Source organism: Ylistrum balloti, unplaced genomic scaffold, assembly GCF_031769215.1.
Source record: "Ylistrum balloti isolate Yb309-2 unplaced genomic scaffold, AGI_CSIRO_Ybal_v1 Utg370450, whole genome shotgun sequence".
In the NCBI taxonomy this organism is placed as follows: domain Eukaryota; kingdom Metazoa; phylum Mollusca; class Bivalvia; order Pectinida; family Pectinidae; genus Ylistrum; species Ylistrum balloti.
Genome location: NW_026782299.1, coordinates 2,706,530 through 2,718,786, shown reverse-complemented (window position 1 = coordinate 2,718,786; position 12,257 = coordinate 2,706,530). Strand labels below are relative to the sequence as shown.

Below are 12,257 nucleotides of genomic sequence, written 5' to 3'. Positions count from 1 at the left end.
CAGTTGAATGACCCCATGAATTTATATGTTTGGATACTGCTATCAATTAGCGTCAACAAAAATATTAGGGCCTAGTCGATAAATGTGTTACTGATTCACTAAATTGGACATTATAGGACTCATACACTGAGGGTCACCAGTCACATGACATGCATAATTTGTGCTTAAAATAAAATTTTGCTACGTATTTGACCAGATATCTCGGGGAAATGATTACCCTGCAGAAGGTTAAAATTTTCTGTTTCATTGCTTCTTTTTTTATAAATTCTGAATTCTTGAGAAAGTGAGTCCAGTCTGATTAGCTTATCCAAACTGGCAGCTGTGATGACATTTTTATCACTCAATATTTCCAGCTACTATCTTTCAAAGATAGTTCACCTTGATTTTCATTACAGAAAAAACAGCAATTTTTATTCCCCAGCCTCAAAATATTCGTTAATAAAAACACCAAATTCAATCATCAATTAAAATGGAAAATTATTTTCATGATACAAATATTGCCAGGTTAAACACATCTCAGGTCCGCATATATACAAAAAAAAGACAATTTCGTGAGTTTGAAAATGATATGCCAACATGCACTGCAAATGAACACAGGTCCTTGGTAAGACGTTTTAGTAACCACAAGTGTAAGAGATTTAGGTCAAAGGTCAAAACATAGGTCAGAGTGACCTACTTTTGATACAGACACACTGCCTCATCAAGATGAACCTACACACCAAATATTCTATTGACTCATAGTGTAGGAGATAGACCCCATTAAATCTTTTTCTTTGATGTAGGTCAAAATGTAGGTCAGAGCAACCAATTTTTGATAATGACATACAGCCTCACCAGAATGAAGCCATACCCCAATTATGAAGTCCCAGTGACAAGTTAGTTAGGAGATAGAGCTTAGACAAGATAGCAGAAGGGCATCAGAAAGGATGGGAAAATGGCAAGACGTAAGGAAGAAAAGACAAAAGGAAAGAAGGATGAACACAACGCAAAACTATAGTCCTGCTGTACCCAGTGTGGAACTAACAAGGGATTTATACTAGCAACATTACTGTACATGAAGTCATTAAAGTACTTTGAGTCCCCTAGTGGAAATCTCACTGTCAGTGTAAAACTTCTATATATGAAAACACATAAATTTTATACCTGGTTTACATCAGTGTATTTACGACCCTACCAGTGTAAAACATATGGTGTGCACATTCTCTTAACCTTGACTAGCAGATACTGGCAGGTGTAGTATGATGATGAAATAACAGAACCATAATGACAAAATACTGACCAAGGTTTTTGCACATTCTGTAGTATCTGCCATTGAAATAATCCATCATTTTGGCCTAGTTAATTTTCTTAACCTTTTGAACATTGCTTTTTTGCCTTTTGTTTTCTCTTACATAATTGTGAGCTACAGTGGCCTGTCGGGCCTGTATCTATACACTGGTGCAGGCATGTGCAGACTGTAATCTAGCTCTCCTTGTCTAGTTTTAGACTTGCCTGAGGTTTTCAGACATATTCCAATCAATACAGACTCCATAGATTTAAGGTGTATGTATAATTTATTTAGAAATTAAGCTTTTCTGTACAATTTGTTCAGTATTGTATCGAAATATAGCAAGAAGGATACTAGAATTTAACAGTTAGATACATCATGTAAATATAGTAAGATGGTTACAGGAATTTAACAGTTAGATACATCATGTAAATATAGTAAGATGGTTACAGGAATTTAACAGTTAGATACATCATGTAAATATAATAAGATGGTTACAGGAATTTAAGTTAGATACATCATGTAAATATAGTAAGATGGTTACAGGAATTTAACAGTTAGATACATCATGTAAATATAGTAAGATGGTTACAGGAATTTAACAGTTAGATACATCATGTAAATATAGTAAGATGGTTACAGGAATTTAACAGTTAGATACATCATGTAAATATAGTAAGATGGTTACAGGAATTTAAGTTAGATACATCATGTAAATATAGTAAGATGGTTACAGGAATTTTGTTAGATACATCATGTAAATATAGTAAGATGGTTACAGGAATTTAAGTTAGATACATCATGTAAATATAGTAAAATGGTTACAGGAATTTAACAGTTAGATACATCATGTAAATATAGTAAGATGGTTACAGGAATTTTGTTAGATACATCATGTAAATATAGTAAGATGGTTACAGGAATTTAAGTTAGATACATCATGTCAATATAGTAAGATGGTTACAGGAATTTAAGTTAGATACATCATGTAAATATAGTAAGATGGTTACAGGAATTTAAGTTAGATACATCATGTAAATATAGTAAGATGGTTACAGGAATTTAAGTTAGATACATCATGTAAATATAGTAAGATGGTTACAGGAATTTAAGTTAGATACATCATGTAAATATAGTAAGATGGTTACAGGAATTTAACAGTTAGATACAACATGTAAATATAGTAAGATGGTTACAGGAATTTAAGTTAGATACATCATGTAAATATAGTAAGATGGTTACAGGAATTTAACAGTTAGATACATCATGTAAATATAGTAAGATGGTTACAGGAATTTAAGTTAGATACATCATGTAAATATAGTAAGATGGTTACAGGAATTTAACAGTTAGATACATCATGTAAATATAGTAAGATGGTTACAGGAATTTAACAGATACATCATGTAAATATAATAAGATGGTTACAGGAATTTAACAGTTAGATACATCATGTCAATATAGTAAGATGGTTACAGGAATTTAACAGTTAGATACATCATGTAAATATAGTAAGATGGTTACAGGAATTTAAGTTAGATACATCATGTAAATGAATCTCTAAAGATATCAAATCATAACTTTCTTTCTGCATATAATTTTTATAGTGTCCTGCATGCCAAACAATTATTCCAGGCAGTAAAATACCTAAGAACAAGTACAGCAGGGCAGAACAGTATACACCTTTCCAATGCCAAAGAAATATATGGAAATGATTATTATGAGTCAAAATGTCTAGAGGGTAAACAGTACTATGTGTTTTACTGATAAATTAAATAATTTTCAGTCAAACTGAAAACTGTAAAAAAAAAAGTCTAGTGGACAAGATAAATATGTTGAAAAAAAAACAAAGATAAACAAATGTTTTAAAATATTGTTGAATTAAGATGCTAAACAAGAGAATACAATCTCAAGTTCTGGTTTTCAGACCACCAAGTTTCAAAGAAATTTATTTCAAACTGAAGGTGGAGACATCTGAACAAGTATTAAAACTATTTAAAAACCCAGGGAAATAACTCTTCGCAAATTTGTAAAATCATAATGCCACCAAAAAAAACCACAATTTCATATGATTATCAAGTCCACCAAGTTTCAGAGAAATTGGTGATTAAAGGGCCATAACTCCATAAATTTTGATTAGAAAATTGCAGTCATGAAACTTTTCTGAGCTATCATCGAACAGCTGTGGTAACGCACAATGCATCAAAAACTTGCATAAATCATCTGCACATCGTGATAACATATCGTCCACACACACTGTACAGTATCTTCTAGTGCACAAATGTGTGAATCTATTATGATCATTTTGAATTTAACAGTTTTCGAAATAACACTGCATCCTGCAATAATTCGTCTTTCTAATATACAGTTTTACACCTCAAAAAATGGCGAGTGGTGTGCCTGGGGTAACAAAAATTACCTATATTCCAATATATACTTGACTGGTCCATATCCTTATTATAACGCTTCGTTCCTCCATGTAACATACACAACATTTAAGATTTATATTTTTTTGTTTACAAAATGATGGAAAAATGAGAGTAACACTGAAGACATGGAAATTAAGTTTCCTTTTCGACATTATGAGATTTTAGACCACAACAGAATCACACATTTGTGTTATAGAACTGCACAACTTGCAAACAGGTGTGTGATCAGATTATTTCGCCAGTTTTCCTCATGTGTACACATCATATATACGTTGTGCAGACATCATGAGCACAACGCACATAGTGTTACGTTGTGCTATCCCACAAATGCAATGAGCCTTCATATGAAGTTTGAAGTTGATCCATAGAAAAATACTGGTGATATTGAGTGGACACTTTCAGAAGGGGGCCATAACTCTGTGACTTAATGACTAAAAATAACGTGGTTGAACTTGTCTTAACTATCATGGTAATAAACCTTCCTATGAAATTTGAAGTTGATCCATTAAAACCTTCTCTTGATAACAAACAGAAACTGTTTCTGTAATTAAATAAAGGGCCATAACTCTTTAAATTTTGGTCCAAAATTGCAGTCATCAAACTTGTCCAAGCTATCTTGGCAATGAACCTTCCTATGAAGTTTGAAGTTCATCTATTGATAACTACTTGCGATATCGAATGGACACCATTTTAGTCGTAGAAGTAGGGGCCGAAACTCCATGAATCACTGTCCAAAAATATTACGGTGATCAAACTTGTCTGAGCTATGCAGTTAGAAGTTAATCTGTTAAAAACTATTGTCATAACTTGTTATCTTGAAATTCAAAGAAACCATGGAAAATATTTTGACTCATTTAAATTTTGACTTCAACAAAGTGTCAAAATAAGGTTGACGATATCAGTTTTCTGAAGTTGATTACATCAGTACAGTACACTGCTATCATTGCATAGTACTCCATGGTACGATCAGCATAATTTAATCTGTTATTTGAAATGGCAGTAAATAAACAGAAAAAAACAGATTTCTACTTTCTTATTTTATCGTTTATTTATCCAAATAACAAACTACTATATTTGTAATTTCTTTTTTCCGTCCCATACATGTGAGCACTTCCTTACTCTTAAAGCACATATACATCATATATTTATGGAATGTCAATAAAACAAAAACTAAGATTTATTTTTGATACCATACTAGAACAATATATGAAACTTCAGATCATATTAGTATGACTTCACTATGAATGAACAAACACAATGAAAAGGTGGCATTGGAAACTGTTATAGAAAACATTATACAAGCACTTGTTAATCAAGCACAGATATAGACTCTTATCAATTAAAGATACTTTCAGTACGGCATTGTCCATGCACTAAATCTAGCAAAGAACTCATTGAAAGTCCTTTAGTAAACATGAACAAAAATTAATTTCGGAATTGCGGGGATCAGATTTTGTCGAAAAGTTGATACTGGTTACATGGTTTCGTCTTATCGTTCCTTAAGATGCATGCAACCAAGCTAAATGTTTTCATGTTCTGTGTAAAAACTCCATTCTTTCAACATACAGGTAAGTCACTGCCAAAGGTTGGTGACAATAATTAAGAAGAACATTTAATTGAATACTTAAACTGGTAATCAGAGACCAAATATTGTGTTAACATAGACCAATATGCTGTAATTAGCCGTGTGTTACGCACAGGTGACATTCGATTCCATATGTATTTACCAATTTCTTCAGAAGACATGACAATGTTTTGACAATAATTAATTTCGAGATAATGAATGACTTTTTCTCTTGCTTTGCAATTAAAGGGACAGAAAAATCACTTTGATTCAATCAAATTTTGACTCAATGAAATTCAAGTCATCCGAACTACAAACTACAAAGATGAAGAAGGAAAATAATTGAACTGGGATATTATTTCAACTTAAATGATTTTCAAGACAACAAGTTTCAGCTGCACTTGCGATATCGAGCGGGTACTGTTTCGGTAATTAAATCAGAGGCCATATCTCTATGGATTATAATTAGAAAATTATGGTGATCAAACATGTCCAAGCAATCATGGTAATGAACCTCCCTGTGAAGCTTGAAGTCGATTCATTGAAAACTACTCAAATTATGGAGTGGACACTGCAGGTTTCAGCCTGCCTGCCTGCCTGCCTGCCTGCCTGCCCGTTCATAGTAACATAATACACCCAGTCTTTCGACAGACATTTAAAAATATTTCGAAAAATAACTAAGTCTATGACTTATATTTACATATTTTGAGATCTTATCTATTGTCAATAAAACCCAATGAAATGATATCTAAGCACATTTCTTGATAATTTTTTTTTCTTTCATTATTCAAGATTAGGAAAGTGTAAAATGAATTTTATTTACTATTCCCTAAAAGCAATGCCTCCAAGTTTCTCCTTTTTTTTCTTTTTGAAAACAACAACCATTGCAAGATTAGTAATGTTCCGTTTTTCCCCTTTATTTGAGTTGTTTGTGATGAACAAATTTGAGGTTTTTTGTTAATGTTTACTCAGTCTTTAACCCTATAAACAGTAAGAATCAAATATAGGCATAAAGGGTCTCCACCATAAAGAAATAAAGTTGAATCAAGAGTGCAAATGAATGCATGAGAATTAGGATATATAACGTAGCTTCTTTCTAGGTTAATCCAGAAGTAGATCAAGAAATCTAAAATTCACTTAATATTTATGATATACACCATTATCCTGAAACATATACGGACATGCTTCATGTAATACCGTAGCCTTCATGTACTAGAGATGTCATACTCATTGACTGAACCACTGCTGAAATCCGTAACAGAGCCACCAGATTTATGTAATACTGTAGCCTTCATGTACTAGAGATGTCATACTCATTGACTGAACCACTGCTGAAATCCGTAACAGAGCCACCAGATTTGTACCTATACCATCCAGAAATTTAATGTCACACCTTGTCATCTGTAGGATACAGTTAAAAAATCAAACCCTGGTATTGGTATAATACAGTAAAACATCAAAAAATTGTGTTAGTATAACACAGGAAAAATAACTACATCAAAGCCTTGTTTGTATCTAACAGGTAAAATACCACACCCTTGTGTTTGTATTATAGTGGTAAAATACCACACCCTTGTGTTTGTATTATAGAGGTAAAATATCACACCATTGTATTTGTGTAATACAGGTAAAATACCACACCCTTGTGTTTGTATTATAGAGGTAAAATATCACACCATTGTATTTGTGTAATACAGGTAAAATATCACACCCTTGTGTTTGTGTAATACAGGTAAAATATCACACCATTATGTTTGTGTAATAGAGGTAAAATATCACACCCTTGTATTTGTGTAATACAGGTAAAATATCACACCCTTGTGTTTGTATGATACAGGTAAAATATCACAACCTTGTGTTTGTGTAATACTGGTAAAATATCTCACCTTGTGTTTGTGTAATACAGGTAAAATATCACACCCTTGTGTTTGTATGATACAGGTAAAATATCACACCCTTGTGTTTGTATAATACAGGTAAAATATCACACCCTTGTGTTTGTGTAATACAGGTATATCATCACACCCTTGTGTTTGTATCATACAGGTAAAATATCACACCCTTGTGTTTGTTTAATACAGGTAAAATATCACACCCTGGTGTTTGTGTAATACAGGTAAAATATCACACCCTTGTGTTTTTATGATACAGGTAAAATATCACACCCTTGTGTTTGTGTAATACTGGTAAAATATCTCATCTTGTGTTTGTGTAATACAGGTAAAATATCACACCCTTGTGTTTGTATCATATAGGTAAAATATCACACCCTAGTGTTTGTGTAATACAGGTAAAATATCACACCCTTGTGTTTGTATGATACAGGTAAAATATCACACCCTTGTGTTTGTATAATACAGGTAAAATATCACAGTTTGTATAATACAGGTAAAATATCACACCCTTGTGTTTTAGTAATACAGGTAAAATATCACACCCTTGTGTTTGTATCATACAGGTAAAATATCACACCCTTGTGTTTGTGTAATACAGGTAAAATATCACACCCTTGTGTTTGTGTAATACAGGTAAAATATCACATCCTTGTGTTTGTGTAATACAGGTAAAATATCACACCCTTGTGTTTGTGTAATACAGGTAAAATATCACATCCTTGTGTTTGTATCACACAGGTAAAATAACTAACTACATCCATCCCTTGTGTTTGTATCACACAGGTAAAACATCAAATCCTTGTGTTTGTATTATACAGGTAAAACATCAAACCCTTTTGTTTGTATCACAAAGGTAAGATATAAAACTGTTGTGTTTATATAAAACATGTTAAACATCAAACCCTTGTGTTTGTATAATACAGGTAAGACTTCAAACCCCTGTGTTTGTGTAATATGTGTAAAACATCTAACCCTTGTGTTTGTATAATACAGGTAAAACAGTAACCTGACTCTTAGTAAAACATCTAATTTCAATTTCATGTACTTCATTTGTAAAATATATATTCTTAGCAAATCTTTTATAAAATCTTATTCTTCATTAATGATTAAAAACTATAAAAGAAAGAAGGGACCTACTGCATATTAAAATATTTATGAAAAATTATATGATCTTCTGCATGCAGATCTATCCAGGACATGTCCTGTTGTCAGAGAATATTTCAAGTTAGAAAACTCCTAGATTTAGTTCATTTTCCTGTTAAACACACAGAGATATTTCCCAATAAATTTTCATATTTCATAACAACTCAAATACATTTTTGGAATAGAAATAAAATATTTACACAGAAGAAAAGTCCCTGATATTATGTAATTTGTAAGATCACCAAGTCTCAAGGAGAATACAGTTTGTATCTGTTCAACTTCACAGAATTCTCTCTACAAAGGCAGCATTGATCCTGTAGTGTTTTTAAAGGAATTACTATGTCTAGACAATCCTTGGTAGCTAAAGCAGAGCAGTGTGCATACTTTCGTGTGCAAGGTACAGTCTACAGTGAGAGAGGCTATGGGTCACAATGGGGTTCAGACAGAATTCACAGCCTGGGAGTGTGTACTACCTCATACAACAGAAAGCTTTACAGTGAATGGTTGTGTACAGCCTTTGAGTGTGAAATACCCCCACACTACCCACAGTCTGGGAGTGTATACTACACTACATAGCACAGTCTTGTCTGTGCACAGCCTGAGAGTGTGTAATACCCCCACACTACCCACAGTCTGGGAGTGTATACTACACTACATAGCACAGTCTTGTCTGTGCACAGCCTGGGAGTGTGTAATACCCCCACACTACCCACAGTCTGGGAGTGTATACTACACTACATAGCACAGTCTCGTCTGTGCACAGCCCGGGAGTGTGTAATACCCCCTCACAACACAGCCTGGGAGTGTATACTACACTACATAGCACACAGTCTTGTCTGTGCACAGCCTGGGAGTGTGTAATACCCCACACAACACACAACCTGGAAGTGTATACTACACTATATAGCACAAAGTCTTGGCTGTGCACAGCCTGGGAGTGTGTAATACCCCCTCACAACACAGCCTGGGAGTGTATACTACACTACATAGCACACAGTCTTGTCTGTGCACAGCCTGGGAGTGTGTAATACCCCCTCACAACACAGCATGGGAGTGTATACTACACTACATAGCACACAGTCTTGTCTGTGCACAGCCTGGGAGTGTGTAATACCCCACACAACACACAACCTGGAAGTGTATACTACACTATATAGCACAAAGTCTTGGCTGTGCACAGCCTGGGAGTGTGTAATACCCCCTCACAACACAGCCTGGGAGTGTATACTACACTACATAGCACACAGTCTTGTCTGTGCACAGCCTGGGAGTGAGTAATACCCCCTCACAACACAGCATGGGAGTGTATACTACACTACATAGCACACAGTCTTGTCTGTGCACAGCCTGGGAGTGTGTAATACCCCCTCACAACACAACCTGGAAGTGTATACTACACTATATTGCACAAAGTCTTGGCTGTGCACAGCCTGGCAGTGTGTAATACCCCCTCACAACACAGCCTGGGAGTGTATACTACACTACATAGCACACAGTCTTGTCTGTGCACAGCCTGGGAGTGTGTAATACCCCACACAACACACAACCTGGAAGTGTATACTACACTATATAGCACAAAGTCTTCGCTGTGCACAGCCTGGGAGTGTGTAATACCCCCTCACAACACAGCCTGGGAGTGTATACTACACTACATAGCACACAGTCTTGTCTGTGCACAGCCTGGGAGTGAGTAATACCCCCTCACAACACAGCCTGGGAGTGTATACTACACTACATAGCACACAGTCTTGTCTGTGCACAGCCTGGGAGTGTGTGATACCCCCTCACAACACAACCTGGAAGTGTATACTACACTATATTGCACAAAGTCTTGGCTGTGCACAGCCTGGCAGTGTGTAATACCCCCTCACAACACAGCCTGGGAGTGTATACTACACTACATAGCACACAGTCTTGTCTGTGCACAGCCTGGGAGTGTGTAATACCCCCTCACAACACAACCTGGAAGTGTATACTACACTATATAGCACAAAGTCTTGGCTGTGCACAGTTTTTGAGTGTGTAATACCCCCACACAATACACAACCTGAAAGTCTTGGCTGTGCACAGACTAGGAGTCTGTACTACTACACCACTAAGCACAGTCTTGGCTGGGCACAGCCTAGGAGTGTATACTAAACTACAAAGCACAGACTTAGCTGTGCACAGCTTGCAAGTGTGTACTACCACACACAACACACAGCCTGGGAGTGTACACTACACCACAAAGCATGTAGTCTAGTGTGTGCTACAACATCTAAAAAACAGCCTGGTTGTGGAATATGTACTACACATTACAACTAAGTTTGGGAGTATGTACTACAATGGTCACACAATAAACACACAGCCACACACTAGAGAGTGCATGGCACTAAACTACACATCATACCCTCTAAAAGTGTGTACTATAACACAACACACAGTATGGAAGTACAAATTATGCTACACAAAACAGTAAGTTGTCTGGAGTTGTTTACTACATTAAACCACACTTAACAATGTCTGGAAGAGTATCTAACACCACAAGACACTGTCTGGGACAATATACTACACCACACTACACAGCCTTGGAGTGTACTTACACTACACAACACAGTCGTGGAGTGTACTTACACCACACCACACCACACAGCCTTGGAGTGTACTTACACTACACAACACAGTGGTGGAGTGTACTTACACCACACAACACAGCCTTGGAGTGTACTTACACTACACAACACAGCCTTGGAGTGTACTTACACTACACAACACAGCCTTGGAGTGTACTTACACTACACAACACAGCCTTGTAGTGCACTTACACCACACCACACAACACAGCCTTGGAGTGTATTTACACCACACCACACAGCCTTGGAGTGTATTTACACTACACAACACAGTCGTGGAGTGTACTTACACCACACCACACAGCCTTGGAGTGTATTTACACTACACAACACAGCCTTGGAGTGTACTTACACCACACCACACAGCCTTGGAGTGTATTTACACTACACAACACAGTCGTGGAGTTTACACCACTGTACCTTACAACACACAGTCTGGGAGTGTGTACTATTCTACACAAACTCATAGTCTTCATGTGTATTAACACCACACAACACAGCCATGGAGTTTACAGCTCTGTACCTTACAACACAGTCTGTGTATAACATCACTTCACCACATATCACAGTATGGGAGCATGTACTACACAATACAACATAGTCTCGGAGCAAGATGTATATGTCACTGCCTGGGAGTGTGTATTAAACAACACACAACTATGTGTGTTTACTACACCATACTATAAATAAGCCAAGAGCATGTACTGCACATAACGAAATCTAGTAATGTACAAAATACATTATTTTTTAATCTCACTGTAACACAAGCAAATAAATAAACATAGAGGTACTTACTGTTGCGTTGATGAAAATCTATATCCAGGGAAAATCCACTGTGTGCATTCTCCTCCCATATATATACTATCTGCAGGGAGTTGGCATTGAAATGAAAGACTCGAGGCGTTTTGAAATTGTTTGTTTTACAAAATCTGAAAGTTTTAGTATGGCTCTTATGACCTATAGACAGGCTTATAACAAGCTCAGGAGGCAAGCAATGTTCTGCTTTAGCAGATTCAGGTAATGATGATGAAGACGATAACAGTGGTGACGAGGACGACAACAACGTTGATGCTGATGACTGGGAATTGGGTAAATGAAAATTAGGGTCCGTTGAGCTTGCAGGACCAAAATGAGGCTGGAAGCCAATGAGATCGGTGAAATTGAGTTCTATGTATGTGTTGACAGGGGCTTGTATGGTGTATATACACTTGGCATATCCTTTGTGCTGATACTCCAATGACAGCGCTTGTATCCGGTCCTTCCTGGAATAGGTGAAACTACACACTGCTGCAAAAGAAGAAACAAGTCATAAGTATGGCCATTGTAACATCAAACATATTGATTTTG

The 12,257-nt window shown here is 35.9% G+C and overlaps 1 protein-coding gene across 1 annotated transcript in view; it reads right to left on the bottom strand.

Annotated features, from left to right (window-relative positions):
* Positions 1 to 12,257, bottom strand: part of LOC132555047 (uncharacterized) — a 145,598-nt gene that overhangs the window by 44,931 nt on the left and 88,410 nt on the right. Inside the window, exon 3 of the mRNA XM_060219387.1 lies at positions 11,706 to 12,197. Coding sequence (XP_060075370.1) covers positions 11,706 to 12,197 — 492 coding nt within the window. The remainder of the gene's footprint in view (positions 1 to 11,705; positions 12,198 to 12,257) is intronic.